Source organism: Aspergillus niger (assembly GCF_000002855.4).
Source record: "Aspergillus niger supercontig An14".
NCBI classification, from domain to species: domain Eukaryota; kingdom Fungi; phylum Ascomycota; class Eurotiomycetes; order Eurotiales; family Aspergillaceae; genus Aspergillus; species Aspergillus niger.
The window spans coordinates 589,109-603,662 of NT_166529.1; the positions used below are offsets into that span (position 1 = coordinate 589,109).

Consider the following 14,554-nt stretch of genomic DNA (forward strand, 5'->3'; position numbering starts at 1 on the left):
ACTCATGACGGTCTTGTTGAAACGGACGCAAGAAAGAAGTATAATCCGTACCGATCATTATACCTTGCCATGTTCCCAAAGCTCCATCCATTTATTCAGTATATACCGGATTTCCTCGATAGTATCCTTGGCCGCCTTCCATTTGTCCTCGCAGTCTACTATCTTGTCTTGTAATTGCTTGTCCAAGTGTTTGAAGGCCGTCACTCTTGACGCCGCAAGGAGGCTATCCTTTGGAAACCCATAATTTTTATCCTTTGCTCGCTTGCGTGGGACTTCTTCTTCTTCTTCCTCCTCTTCCTCTATACTAGGCAGAGTCCCAACTTCAGCATTGCCAGGCAATGTCTTGGATGGCCTACCCCTCTTCTTCGGTGTGCTCGATTCGCCTGTTTCAGCGGTCTCGAACTCGACATTCTTAAACTTGAGCTTGATGGGCTGCCCCCCTTCAGACCCAGTATCGTTATCGCCGCTGGCATCGCCGCAATCCTTGCGGGCCCTCTTAGGATTGGCCCCTGATTCAGCAGTCTGCTTGCGCTTCTTGGGGGGCTGGGAAGTCCCTTGTCCTTCCGCGTCTATGCCACGTTAGCAATAAATAAGTTGTACTAAAAATTTATAGTAACCCACCTGGAATAACGCTGCGGTGCACGCACCGTCTCTTTGCTTTTTTGCATGGCGCACAGGCCGGCGTCAACTTCTCCTTCTGTGGGCTGTTACTGGAAGAGCTGGAAGATTCCATCTTCTTGGACATCTTGACGGTCTTGGAGGTTTTCTTTGGAGCGGCAGGAGGGGGAGGCGGAGCTTGGGGCGATTGGGGAGCAGAAGGGGACTGAGGAGCCGAGGTTGCCTTGGCTGTGGCAGATGAAGCTTCGGAATTATCCTGACAAACAATCGTTAGCGCTGCTCCACATCAATTCAACAAGGGGGCAACCCACCTGCTGGGGGGAATCTTCAGCAGACGGAGCCATCTTCAAAGCAGTGTCGTCCTGCGAATCGGAGATTTCCGCCTTGAGCATAGCCGGTTCAGCGGCAGTACACGTGGGACAATTGTCTGAAACGTCGCAGTAGCCTCGACACACGGGGCAGATGAGTCTATCACCTTCGGTGGACGAAGACATGTAGTCGGTTTGAGGGTTTGAGGATTTGTTTGTTCGTGGGTTACACAGCGGAGGATGTTAATACAGGGAGAGAGTCGATTCAGCTATGATTTATAACGGTAGGACAGAGTGGATAATAATTACTGATGGCTATAGCCGATTTATAGACTGATCCCGGCATGAAACACAACGATGTTGTCCCGATGGAGGTGTTCTTTATGCTAATTATGTGTTTCAGAATACAACTCATCGGCAATGTCCACACAAAACGCTTTATCCGGACAAGAAACAAAGCCGTGACAAACAAGATAATGAACCTCGGGTTTATCTCACCGCTACATTCAAAGACGAGCCAGGCTTTATCACATATTCTCATTTAGTCGCATTGTCCGACACAGCATACAAAGATACAATGATATAATCTACACAAAATAATGAAACACATAACATCACCTTTATCACCCTAACAAAAATAGCACCTATCCCCATCAATAATGAAAAAAAAGATGTATCAATCAAGGCCACAAATCCACTTCCTCCCACTCCTCCCCATCCCTCACAGCCGTCCACCTCGTCCGAATCGGATTCGAAGGATCATTTACATCCAACCTCTCGACCTCCTCAGGTCGAATCACCACGACCCTGAAATTCTCCCTCGCAACCTTATCCTTGAGGTCCTCCACCTTCTGACCCAGCTTGAGCTCGGGGTTCCCGGGATCCTGACTCCGCAGCGTACCAGGAGGTGGATTCTTAAACGTTCCTACAATCCCCATTAGCAACCATCCCCATCTCATCCCCAAAACATGAAGGAAGAAACACTGACCTCTCATTCCCGGCGAATGATTCGCAAAATACATATCGACCTGCCTTTCCCAGCTCCACTCCCCATCACCCTCCCCATTACCTCCATCCTCCTTCCTCCTCAATCCCTTCTCAATAAACCCCCTCCCCTCCCTCTCCCCCTGATCCTCCGGATCCCCTCCAATGATAACCCCCCTCCCCCTAACCCTCCACTGATTCCCCACCTCCTTCAACCAAAACACCGCCTCAACTACACCCCCCGAGCTCTCCATCTCCTGCACCTTCTCCATCCGCTTATCCGTCGTGAGGGCAATCATCTCCGACTCGTAGATATCGGGGTTCAGGCCTATGTGCTGATCCTTGAGGGACTGGATGGCGGAGGAGTGTAGGTTTAAGGTTGGGAAGAAGCCGCGGAATTCCACGGTGCGGGAACGAGGCTGTGGGGTGCGAGTGATGGGGTGGGTTGAGAGGGTGGTGAGGGAGATGGAGGTGGAGGTGGGGGAGGAGGTTAGGTGCGATGAGAGTAGGGGGAGGTAGGGGCCTGGTTTGGGGGGCATTTTCGTGTATTTGTATGTGTGTTGATTTTGTAAAATAAAGGGATACTAATTGGGGGGTGGATGGTGGTTGTGTGTGAGTTAAAAGCGATGAGATGAGATGATGAGGGGAGCTACTAGATGATAGCTATTGCATGACGTTAAGTGTGTGTGTGTGTGTGGTGTTGATGGCGGCACGTGCTGTTATCTTATCTGATCTGTTGTGTGGTTGGGTTGGTGATTGGCATCATTGAGTTGTGGATGTAGAGATAGTTGTGAGGTAAATGACTCATGGTTATTATTGGGTATCCATTAGTGTAAGTTTATGATATTTGATCGGAAATTGTTACTCGTTTGCTAGTATCAATCATGGGTTCGTGAAAAGTGCATCCATGGAACAGATTGGCGGTACTCAGCTGCCAGGTATATATACCATCAATCCATACCATACTGCCAGGTGATAAATAGAGTACGCTTCAATTTCCCATCGGGTAGTAATCATGTATTTGTAAAGATGAAGATGGTGCTGATGCAGGGTAACTGGCAGAATCAAAAATATCGTAATATATTTCAAGACTGTGTACTAATATAGTGAAGATGGGGAAGAGCTACAGTACTTATCGAGTTAACTGTGATTTTCGTGGCGTTGCGGCAAGTTATGTAACTGTGTATAGGGGTTACTGACTAAAGTATATCGGTTAGTATTTAGTTGTTTAGTAGATGGTAGTTATGTCAATATAACATCTGCTATACTCGAGTAGTAGGTGACTGTTCTACTTCCTTGTAGTTTCTAAGTTGATTAACCACCTATCTATGGAACGGAGCTAAGCTCCTATGACTCGATGATTGTCGTAGATTTCCAGCTACACGGCCGGGAATTGATTATACGTGACAGTTTCCTACTCATATATCTGTGAAATTTGCAAACCAGTACATCTGGATTATAGTATCAGAAAGAGTCTTTTATTGACCAAACACCGTGCCATCCATTCAGCACTAACCACATAATAAATATACCACAAATAATACATCAAGCAATCCCGAGCAGAAACAAAACAAACCACTCCCCCATCTACTACTATGTCTGCATCTCCTCATCACTATCAGCATAATCCAATGCACCTCCAGGTATCCTCCCCTCATTCAACTCCTTCTCCAACCGCGAAATCTCCTGCAAACTCTTCGCCTCGCGAATCATCTTCTCCACCCTCTTCCTCTCCTTCTCCGTCAACTTCACCCGCACCGCCTTATCCGCGGGCGCACCACGATCCGCACCCCCTGCGCCCGAGGGCACATCAAACGTGCGAGACTTGATTCCCATGATCTTAGACGCCAGCGCAGACGGCTCCTCAGCTGTGCCGAACAACTCGGTGGCTTTTTCGCGCTCCGCGTCCTTCACTTTCTGGTAGTCGAGGAAGCGGACGCTGGGGATGCGCCAGATGACGTAGTAGCGATAGTGCTACACCAATACCATTTATGTTAGACTTTGCTTTGCTTTGATCTCGCTAGGAAAGGAAATAGAAGAAAAGGGGAAGCTTACCTCCTTCCTGGTAACAGGATTCTCCAGCAACACCAAATGCGTCAACTGGGCCAGATTTCTAAGCGGGTCCAAATCCGCCAACTCGTTCATGTTATTCGCCGTCAACACCAGCGCGCTCAGATTCGGCACCGAGGTCGATATCGTCGGCTGGATCTGCTTGACTCGGTTACGCGCGAGGAGGAGGGTGCGGAGGCGAGGAAAGAAGGGAAAGTTTCCGAGGGAGGTGATATCGTTGTCTGTTAGGTCGATTGCATCTTGGTCCTACCGTTCCTTTCTTAGCCTCTATACCATATACAATGCCGCGAAGACATTCCAAGAGAGAAATGAGGTGGTGGGAAGAGGTTACCTTGGCAATACCCAAGTTCTCAATAGCGGGTATCTTGTGCCCTATACGACTCAAACACAAAACCGATATCAATCAAGCTCATCTCAAAAGTGTAGTATCTGTTCTTTTCAGGACTGGTGGCTGGAACGCACCTCGAAGATCTAGCTCGCGGTCTTTGAGCGGGTTAATGTAGGACAGGGAATTTTGGATCAGTTCAACGGTCAATCGCATGGTGGCGGGCGGGATCGATAACGGGTTCTATTGGGGTATCATGCACGAAAGAAAAGGAAGCTGCGCGAAGCGACTGATGTAGAGCAAATAGTAGATCGAGGAGAAAGGCCAATTGAAGTAGCGGGGATGATGAGATTGAAGACGGAGCTCTGTCGCGCATCTTGACTATCTTGACTGCCGCTGCTGATTTTGCCCGGGCGGTGAGCCGCCGTCAGCTACGCACGTGAGCAGTTCCACTATAACAGGATGTCTGCATTTACTATGAGAACGAGCAAGGATAGGAATTTATGTCTCTTTTAATTTGTATTGTATTATGACTCTCATAAATAGTCTAGTATAATAAAAGTTAGAGAGTAGCTATGTACTCCGGAGCACGCCCCTGACAATATGGCACCAAGAAGCAAAGGACTATTATGCGGTCATACGCCGGCTTCAAGCAGCGACCTGGGCTTGCAGATTCCCCCCTGCAAGTCATGAATAATACAGAACCAAACGCCAGAGTGATGCAACATCGGCAACGTAAGCATAATCATACAGCAGCATTAGTCGTCTGCTAGCGGGGTCATAAGTGGTGACTTGGGATGGGATCTCGAAGGACTGCCCGCTCGGGAGCGGCGTCCATTGGTTGTCGGTCCCAATGCCAGAGGTGCCAGATGATCCCTGCTCTCGGTCCTCACAACCAGCCCGTGTCGGTCCATTGCGTTTGTTCCTGACCCAGCCGAGATTCCGAGCCCAATGGTCCCAGACGAGGAATTGTCCAATCCATATTTGAAGGTGGGTGTCGTATTACCACTGCCCCAACTAGAGGCCCGCTTGGGCGCCGTAAATCTAGCGGCATCGGCTTCAGAGGGACGCCCCCCGTCAAACGAGCTGCGGCTGGATCCGCTCACGCCGAGATCGAATTCCTGAGCGCCTTCCTCAAGGACGCGCTCATAGGTAGGGCTTCTGGGACCAAAGAAGGGGAGCTTGCCACCAAATATCCTCCTCCGCTTCGGATAGTTGGGATGAGACGGACCACCCCAACCAAAGACGTTCTTAATCTTATGGTAGACTTTCAGACGACGGCCTCGGCCACAAAGGAAGAAGGCCACCAATATCACGATAAGCAGAAACAAGATGAAGCCCGGGGCTCGGCGTGACGAGCTCCCTTCCAGGAGCGCATCATGCCACGTTGTGCCATGGATGCCTTCGGGACTAGGCAGCAGCTCCACGCTGGGGTACTGGAAATCGCTGGGTACGCCGGCAACATTGCTGCCAAAGCCGACAGGAAGGGCTTCTTCTGCTTCCAAGGGAACCTGAGACGAGGCATAGAGGACCATCTTGCCCAGTGTCCAACTGACTTCGGTAGAATCAATGTTGTTCACGGCCTGGAAGGAGTCCAAGTAGCCCTTGCTCTGACCGTGGGACAGCACCTCCTTGGTTCCGTTGTGACCCGAGCCTGTAATGTCCTCTAGTCCTACGCGCGGAATCCCGATTCCATCATGCAACACGTTCATGATCCAGGACGCCTTGAAGCAGATCTCCGAGGCCGATTCCCGATCGAATTTCTTTCCCCACTGGTGGGCCTCGAGACCGTTCTCCACGGTCGCCCAATCTTGCGAACAGAATGATCGCACACGCTCCTGGTAAGTGGCAAAGTCGTAGGCCTTGTCCTTGTGACCCATCTCGAACGCATCGTGAGTCGTATGCCAGTACTCGCTGATGCCAACAAAATGGTTGACGTCAAAGTCAATAGCCGGAACATGCATCCCGTGCAGGAGACAGGGCTGATCGGGACACGGCGCGTCCTTGTCCAGTAGCGGGTATGTTTGTCGCAGACATTCATCGAACTTGCCGGTTCCCAGAAGATGCATCCCATCAATGTCATCCGTGGCAAGAAGCTTGCCATCGATCGTAGTACGTAATCCAGACGGCAGACACGGGTCAGGAAGCTCGTTGACGTCTCCGATAGCGCTGGCCGCCTGCAACGACTCCAGATAGCGCCTGCGCGCTTCATGGACGCCGAATTCGAGCCACGAGGTGACAAAGACTCTATGTTCCTGGGTCGATCCATCGATATTGCGCAGCCGTAGGAGAGTCAAATCATTCGCATGCTTCTCGCTCTCAGTCGCATTTGGGGCGAAAGCAATCTGCGCAGAAGCACCACCCATGTCCAGAAAGCCGTACGTATGGTGTCCCTTGCCATGATCATGCGTTCCTGGGGAATCGAAACTTCCCAACAGATAATTTGTCGCGATCCATCCGTACAAGCCCTCGGTGACACCCGGAATGACTTGAATATGGACGCCGCAATCGGGAAGTAGGAAATCCGAGTTCGAGCCGACATAAGAGCAAATCTGTTCAAGCAGGAGGTTGCGCTGTACGCCAGGAAGCAGTCGCATTCCCGCAGTGGCGAGTAGAAAAATGGGTGTATCCTTCACGGCGTCATCAGGGACGATCTGTTTCGCGTGTTCGAGAAGTTCTGCCAGATGTTCAGGACCGACTTCTTCCGGTTTGGTCGCAAACGACGACACTCCTATACAGAAGACAGGCGTTAGTATCCACCGTGAGACATGGCAACGTGAACCGAGCCATCCACCAGACGTACCGGGATGTATCTTCTTCGTCCAGTCGGATTTGGTTTTCACTTCGGGCAATGTCTGCAGATGCTTTCCCTTTTCCCGCGCGACAGCATTGTCCAACCAGCGATAGACGTGGACTCGAGTTCCCTATCTCCGGGATTAGAGATGGCGAAGAGGTACACATAGCGCAGTATTACTTACGGACGAACCCGCGTCCAGAACGACTCCATATCGGTCTATATTGTAAATATCCGTCAGTCTCCATATCGGCGAGAATTGCGGACTATGCGACGGGAGGCTTACGTTTGCCCATGAGGATGTCGAGAAGAGAATGATACTCGTGAATTAATTGCAGTCACAATCGCCAACCATGACAATCCGAGTGGATCCGTGATATGGATACAAGGCTTATTATCGAAGTGTGAGCGGGACAAGGGGGCGAAGTCGTTGGCTGGAATTGCAATAGTATGGGAGGTGGGACGACGCGGATAATTGATTACAATGTCTAGTGGGAGAGTGAAGAACCTGCCGAAAGACGGAGAGGGAAGTCAAACGAATGGCCTTGCTAGAAAGCAGCAAGATAACGACGACGAAGTCAAAAAGAAGCCAAAGCCAAACCAAAGGCCTGGAGAAGAAGGAGGAGAGGAGAGGAAAGGGTGGGGATAGCAAGCAGCAGGAGAAGGGGAGGGAAAAGAAAAGATAAGGCCTCGTCTTGCCTCTCGCCGGGAACGGCTGGCTGACGCGACCAACTGCAGGCCTAAGGCTTGCCGTTAGTCCCGATCGGGCAAGGTCGGGAACCTGGATCCCGTCTGGGAATGGGTCCAGCTGAATTAATTTAAAGATGAAATGAGCTGGCGTTCCACCTAGCTTTGTGATAATAATGGGATCTCCGTTGATGTGGCTCTATCGTAGCAAGTACATGTCTATACAGTTATTGAATAGATATATCAAGATATCTCCATCTTTATAGACCAAAGTAGAATCAGAGGGAACATCCATCTCCAATAAAATAGAAAAAGTTGAAAGAAAAGGGAAAAAAAGGGTCTGGGCCAGCCAAGAATGCAACCCCGGCCCGCTTGACGTAAGCTCGCCAGCCTTGTTGCGCCATCCCTCATCCATGATTGGCTGTGATGCTCGGTCGGCGATTCCCTCCCCCGCCATCCATCCTCTCGTTCTCTCTCGTCGTCCTCCCTCCCTCAAGCCAAGGTTATGTACCAGCACGGAGTAGGTTCTGGGGATGATGACAGATGTGCCAGACCAGCGGGTAAAAATGGTGTCCTTGAACCCCGAGATCGACACCAACCAACTAAATGACCTGCCATTCGCGTGAAGGTTTACTCCGCAGGAAAGACACACGCAATCGAGGGGATCATCCGTCGGATTGCGAATACATGCACCCTCAAACATCGTGTTTATGCATGCCAGCGTACTTAAAAGAGTGGTGTCTGTACTTTTTCATAGGCTATTAACTACCCTGCCTATTTTAGAGCGTGGTTGTACAACAGCTGGATTTAAAGCTATGGGTAGCGTCACATGTTAATCAGTTGCGTTGCCATAGCATCTGATGAAGTTCTGCTATTTGTATCTATCTGCATGTCAGCATGGATTATGTGACAGGGAATCAATCTGAAATCCGCCTCCACTCGATCGACCCCACTTATGAAGAAAGCCAAGACTTTCTTCGAAGTATATCGGCGATGTTATTGTCTTCTTTCCCTCGTGCGGAGAGTGGTCAACGACACCACTAGAAGGAATAAAATATACTTGGTTGTACTGGCAAGATCCTCTTCCCATGATAGAAAGTGAGAGAGAGTCACCGTCGGGATATTTTTAGATCGGTTGCTGTTCACCCTCGTATAGTATGACGCGGCCATGGGTGCGCTGCATCATCATCTGGTGCCATCCCGATGCCTGACTTTCTCTCCAGCTGGACCCCTCCTCTTGGCTGTGCATTGCACCTGCAGACACTATTCTAAGCATTGCGTCGGTAGATTACCCACATAACTACCTGACTGGCTACCCCGTCAGCAGACCGAATTGGGTTAACGGACCGTCCTAGAGCTGCATTTCCCTGCATACAGACCGAACTCTATCATTCACATATCGCAAAAGCAACATAGATGGCTTCTACATATTCTATATTTCGCTCCCCTTTCTTTCCCGGCACTCCGTCACACTCGTAGAGGATTCTTTGGGTACCCCGACCAGCGTGGGACTCGCTGAGCCAGGCATCGCCATGGACCAATCCCCAATCTGCTCGTCGAAAAACTGAGTCCGATCGAGTCCCAGCATTTCATCCTCGTCACTCACCCGCAACTGCATTCCGGGAATATATTTGAGAATGAGAAGCATAATGTAGGATACCACGAAGGAGTACGATGCGATAGCACAGATCTCTGCCAATTGCTTCCCAACCTGAACTCCATTGCCGTCAATCGCTCCGGGGGATAGCGTGCTGCCATCCAAGGCAGATATCTTTTCGCTTGCGAACAGTCCCGTCAGGAAAGCTCCCACCATACCACCAAGGCCATGCAGCTTGAACACATCCATACCCTCGTCGACATTGATCCACTCGTTCACATTTTTGAGGGAGGAGCATACAATGGCGGTAATGAAACCGATGCATGCTGCGAGCCATAGCGAGACGCAACCAGCCGCTGGCGTGATCCCGACCAAGCCAGCAATAGCACCTTCACACGCACCAACAACTGTGAACTTTCCTTTGTACCGGATCATGTCTACCAGAACCCATCCGAGAATGCCTGTGCAACCGGCGGTATTGGTGTTGAAAACAGCAACCATGGCACGCATGCTGGCGTTCAGACTCGAGCCCCCCTATCATCATATTGCTGTTAGACTCGAATACTGGAGAAGACAGGACCTCACGTACATTGAACCCCAACCATCCAGTCCAGATCAATACTGTCCCGAGGAAGACCAGAGTCGTATTGTGCGGCTTGCGCAGTGAAGGGTCCCCGTGATCCCTACGCTTTCCCAAAACCAACGCATACGCCAGAGCTGTACACCCGGACGCGATATGCACGGGGCCGCCTCCCGCAAAATCAATGGCCGGTAGGTTGTAGAGCCATCCGTTACTGCTCCATGTCCACCGGGCTAGCGGGCAGTAAACTATGGTCGCCCAGAAGAAGCTGAAGATCAATGAAGGTACAATGCCACCTCGTTCAAAGGCACCTCCAACGACAATCATTACCTAAAACCTTAGTACATCGCTTTTGTATCACCTGGACAAACTTACTGTGCATGCACAAAATAGGAGCTGGAATAGACAGAAGACGACGTCCGGTAAGACCGCGGAGCCGGGCGAGGGCGCCACCAAGACATCCATCAGTCCAAAGTTCTTCAGTGTACCGATGAAGGGCCCACCGTCTCTTGAATAGGTAAGAGAATATCCCCAAAACAACCATTGAAATGTAGATCTATATCATGATTAGCGTTGCGCTAAATATCAAAAGGGTCGCGACTGGCGAACTTACACTGCAAGAACCATAAAGGCCTGGAAGAGAAGGGCCAGCGCGGATTTCCTCCGGGACAAGCCGCTGTAGAGCATCCCAATCCCCGGTAAGATAAGGAACACGATGAATGTGCATGTAGTAATATAGACATAGTTGTATTCGAATCCGGTGTATTGCGCGTTCACGTCGACCTGGGTAGGATCACCACCCTCCGGCGTTGAGGAATTGTAGACTGGCTGTGACATCGCGTGCATCATTAGCCAAACAAGTCTGGGAATGTCACCGGCTGTCGCAAAAGCAAACACGCACCTCAGTCATGATGAGCCAAGAGAGAAAGCGATGGCAATCACTACTATAATAAGCTGACTTACGAAATTTATTCTCAGAGACTTTCGGGTCTGCTGTGCTTGAGGGACCATTGAATCATATAGTATAATGAAATCATGGTAAGGAGCTGGAATTTATCCCCCTCCCTGCACATTGACTGCACGGTCTCTTGGCTGGACCCATTCTGAGATGGGTCATAGGCGATATCTTTACTCCGTAGATATCTTCAGCTGCGTGTGGTTACTTATTCCGAACTGTAAAAGAGATCGTTATCTGAGCCAAGAGCCCACACGAATACAAATAGACGGCCTCGTCGCACAAAAACCTTCGTTTTAAATCAGTTGCGGTCGCCATTTGCTGTTATCGAGAAGTCTGATCCCAGGTGCCAAGATGGAAGATCACAAAAGCAGGGGAACCCACATTGATAAGAAAGGAGAGAGGCCATCACAACCATGACTGATTGGCCCTGTTGAAAACCCCGGATCGTACATCCTTCTGGGGTTTAGGGTATCTCAGGAAGACTGAGCTGGTAAGAGCAGTGGGATGTAGCCCATGCATGCGAAGCCCGTCCTGTGATTGGCGAGAGATAACAGCCCGGCATATCGATGATGCTCGTTTCCTCTAAGACTAGCACGGCAAGTAGGACTTGCTCAGCTCCAATGACCAGCATCGGTGCCCTGAACCTCAGCTGAAGAGGCTGAAGCGCTGTGTTATACGATTCGTGGCTGAACGATCAGGTGATGAATAATGGGGGTCCAGGCTCCTGAGTGGTGCTGCATACAGTTTTGGCACTCCGCACAAAACGTGCTAGCCACGCTCATTCAGAGGCGGGCCCAAGCTAGAGACAGTAGTCCAGACATGAGGAATTGGGGCTGGATATGAGACAATCTCGTGATCCCCAATTAGCCCGCAGCGCCGGTGATCTACAACTATCTCCCGTTTCAGCCTCGTTGGCGTTTTCCAGGCAGCCACATGTCCCCAGCTTTTAGCTTTCAGACAAGCCGCCACGATCATGCTTATACCCGTCAGTACACCTATCGTCTCTCTCTTCTCACACAGATGTTGGAGGGAGGATTTAGGTTGACATCAAAGCGGTGGTTGCTCAGGAGCCAAGACTGACGATCACGGCGGTTGATTATCCGGGAGCATTGCGGGGGCGGAAATCATAGCAAAAATATAGATCTGCAGCTCCTGATTCATGTCAAATTTGATGACCACTCGATGGCCTTTGTGCCTGGATTCAGAAACGCACCGGCGCAATAAGGGGAGGAGCCGAAGGATTCCAAAACACGAGGGAAAGGATCCGGTAATCCGACGTGTCGTATTCGTCAGCAGCAACTAATCTGCAATGCTTGATATTGTGGTCTTTGTGAGGAAGCCTATGCTCTTTGTAGCTTGTTCGATCGGAGTTCGATCGGATTTTGGAAGGTTCCCTTTTAGTCGATCGTGAGTGCAGTGGATTGGATGTGCGGGGACCCGAGCACATACCTTTGCTGCTTGGTTCCATCTTATTAGTACCAAGGAGTACCAAGGAGTACCAAGGTCAGGTCCCTGATCCATACTAATAAGGCAAATTGCCCACAAGGTACAAAGCATCCTCTGCAGGTTGAGAGCAAATTTCACCGGCATCTTCGGAAACACGTCCCTCCTGGCGAAACTTTACTTTTGCATGGTCCCAAACGATGGAAGAAACCTCATCTTCCTTGTCGAACGGATCCAATCAGGCCGAATCGCCCCCAAACGGCTGTGGCTGACTAACGCGAGCAGGAAGCATTAGTGTCATCCTCCCACTGCCTCATCCTGGTTTCCCCCCCATTCGTTCCCCATTGCCCTGGCCATGACTCTCTTGATTCTCGCTGGCTGGATAGCCAGTTCGCATATATAGGCTGCGGAATCTTGGCCTGCTTCCAACATGTCATCATCAACCATGGGTGTTCAGGAAACAGCGCCGAAGAAAAGAACTCGGGTCAGTCACACCAAGGTGCGTACGGGTTGTCGGACCTGTAGGTACGGAGTCACCGTGGATCTTGGATTGTTTGCTTGTGCGTGGGGACACCATCGTTAATGTGGATCATGTAGGATACGCCACAAGAAATGTGACGAGACCCGACCTATCTGTCGCATGTGCAGCAGCACTGGACGGATTTGCGATGGATACCAGCAAACAATCGATAGGAGAACGCGCGCTTCCAGACTCCGGCTCGCTTCAACATCGCCATCATCGACGAGCAGCTCATCTTCAACGGTGAGTGTGCCGTCTCTAGTGTCGGATCTGATCTTACACACCAATGAGATCGACCTCACCCGGCAGGAGCGTTGGTATCTCGACTTCTTCCGCAGGAATACTTCTTTTCAATGTTCTGGTTACTTTGACGATGATTTCTGGCTGCGTCTGGTACACCAAGTCACCGAGGCCGAGCCAGCGGTCAGACACGCTGCCATTGCCCTAAGTGCGCTCCACTGTAACTTTGAGCGAACCAGCACCGGACAGGGGGCCATAGACAGCCGTCTGCCTCTCCAGCAATGTGTCAAAGCAATTTCCTCACTGAGACATCAGCTAGCGGGCGGAGGAGTTCTATCCCGCTCTAACATGCAAATAACCCTCGTCACCTGCGTACTCTTCGTCTCGTTCATGTTCCTGCAGGGTGATACGCACTCTGCCTATTGTCACTTGCGTGGGGGTCTCAAACTCCTCAAAGAATGGAGATCCACAGACATGCCGGGCTATTCAACCACTGGTGCAGTGCTAATGAAAGTATTTGCCCATCTACAACTACAATGGTCGACGTTCGCCGACGAAGTCTTCATTGAAGAGGTAGATAGCAATCGCTTCGACGTTCCCTATATAGAGATCAATGATCTCAGCCTCGAAGAGCCGACCGACAGCTTAGAAAAGGCAGGCAGCCTGCTCGTCAGTCTAGGCCGACTCGTCTTGACTCCACGTCCTCCCGGCACCTCCTCACCAGGCTACTGCACCGTCCTAGACAGCAGACGCATGGCCATCCTTAACAAACTCCAGCATTGGACCACCGAACTCGATAACTCAATGACATGCGCCGGAAACACCCTCATCCTCCGCGACAACACCATCCTAACCGTCCTAAAACTCTGGAGCGAGATCATCTACATCATGGCCGCGACAGAAACGCGTCTTGGCGGCAGCGAAACCCGCTTCGATGCCTTTCACCTCAACTTCGGCCGAGCCGTGGCGCTCGCCAAAATCCTCCTCCTCTCCACACCCGCCCAATCAACCATGCCTAATTTCTCCATCGGAATGGGCATCATCCCCCCTCTTTTCTTCTGCGCCTTCAAATGTCGCGACTGGTACATCCGGAGAGAAGCATTACAATTACTACGCAGCTGCCAGAGACAAGAAGGTCTCTGGACAACACCGGGGGCCGTGCTCGTCCTGGAACGGCTGATCGATATTGAATCTAAAGGCCTCATGCCGGGAGACCTGGTTCCAGAGTCACGCCGCGTTGACTCGATTCATGTGAATATCCTTCCGGATGATCATAAGATTGGGTTATGGTATCGTCGATCGGGCATGGGCGTGGGTTTGGATGGCTATATGGATGTAGGTTCGGGGATGTGGGAGAAGGCATTACTGGAATACCATGTTGGATGACTACTTACCTGGATAAAGGTTTTAATGCGACTTTGGTCGGGGGC

At 50.7% G+C, this 14,554-nt stretch overlaps 8 protein-coding genes across 8 annotated transcripts; 2 read left to right on the top strand and 6 right to left on the bottom strand.

Annotated features, from left to right (window-relative positions):
• Positions 1 to 57: 57 nt before the first annotated feature.
• Positions 58 to 1,112, bottom strand: An14g02340 (uncharacterized protein; the record flags this gene model as incomplete). The annotated part of the gene is made up of 3 exons (XM_059744119.1): positions 58 to 569; positions 622 to 874; positions 930 to 1,112. 3 exons carry the CDS (start codon positions 1,110 to 1,112, stop codon positions 58 to 60), a joined length of 948 nt encoding a protein of 315 aa, XP_059602289.1.
• A 494-nt stretch (positions 1,113 to 1,606) lies between these two features.
• On the bottom strand, positions 1,607 to 2,449 carry An14g02350 (uncharacterized protein; the record flags this gene model as incomplete). The annotated part of the gene is made up of 2 exons (XM_001400824.1): positions 1,607 to 1,851; positions 1,915 to 2,449. 2 exons carry the CDS (start codon positions 2,447 to 2,449, stop codon positions 1,607 to 1,609), a joined length of 780 nt encoding a protein of 259 aa, XP_001400861.1.
• A 1,054-nt stretch (positions 2,450 to 3,503) lies between these two features.
• An14g02360 (uncharacterized protein) lies at positions 3,504 to 4,521 on the bottom strand (the record flags this gene model as incomplete). Its single annotated transcript, XM_001400825.1, has 4 exons — positions 3,504 to 3,884; positions 3,966 to 4,226; positions 4,312 to 4,352; positions 4,443 to 4,521. 4 exons carry the CDS (start codon positions 4,519 to 4,521, stop codon positions 3,504 to 3,506), a joined length of 762 nt encoding a protein of 253 aa, XP_001400862.1.
• A 542-nt stretch (positions 4,522 to 5,063) lies between these two features.
• On the bottom strand, positions 5,064 to 7,395 carry An14g02370 (uncharacterized protein; the record flags this gene model as incomplete). The annotated part of the gene is made up of 4 exons (XM_001400826.3): positions 5,064 to 7,036; positions 7,109 to 7,229; positions 7,284 to 7,318; positions 7,386 to 7,395. The coding sequence occupies 4 exons, from the start codon at positions 7,393 to 7,395 to the stop codon at positions 5,064 to 5,066; spliced, it is 2,139 nt and encodes a 712-aa protein (XP_001400863.1).
• A 924-nt stretch (positions 7,396 to 8,319) lies between these two features.
• Positions 8,320 to 8,830, top strand: An14g02380 (hypothetical protein; the record flags this gene model as incomplete). Its single annotated transcript, XM_059744120.1, has 3 exons — positions 8,320 to 8,408; positions 8,544 to 8,617; positions 8,700 to 8,830. 3 exons carry the CDS (start codon positions 8,320 to 8,322, stop codon positions 8,828 to 8,830), a joined length of 294 nt encoding a protein of 97 aa, XP_059602290.1.
• A 388-nt stretch (positions 8,831 to 9,218) lies between these two features.
• Positions 9,219 to 10,873, bottom strand: An14g02390 (uncharacterized protein; the record flags this gene model as incomplete). Its single annotated transcript, XM_001400828.3, has 5 exons — positions 9,219 to 9,917; positions 9,973 to 10,293; positions 10,339 to 10,519; positions 10,577 to 10,791; positions 10,865 to 10,873. 5 exons carry the CDS (start codon positions 10,871 to 10,873, stop codon positions 9,219 to 9,221), a joined length of 1,425 nt encoding a protein of 474 aa, XP_001400865.3.
• A 453-nt stretch (positions 10,874 to 11,326) lies between these two features.
• An14g02400 (hypothetical protein) lies at positions 11,327 to 11,896 on the bottom strand (the record flags this gene model as incomplete). The annotated part of the gene is made up of 3 exons (XM_059744121.1): positions 11,327 to 11,452; positions 11,529 to 11,587; positions 11,698 to 11,896. 3 exons carry the CDS (start codon positions 11,894 to 11,896, stop codon positions 11,327 to 11,329), a joined length of 384 nt encoding a protein of 127 aa, XP_059602291.1.
• A 913-nt stretch (positions 11,897 to 12,809) lies between these two features.
• An14g02410 (uncharacterized protein) lies at positions 12,810 to 14,510 on the top strand (the record flags this gene model as incomplete). Its single annotated transcript, XM_001400830.3, has 2 exons — positions 12,810 to 12,889; positions 12,962 to 14,510. The coding sequence occupies 2 exons, from the start codon at positions 12,810 to 12,812 to the stop codon at positions 14,508 to 14,510; spliced, it is 1,629 nt and encodes a 542-aa protein (XP_001400867.3).
• Positions 14,511 to 14,554: the final 44 nt, after the last annotated feature.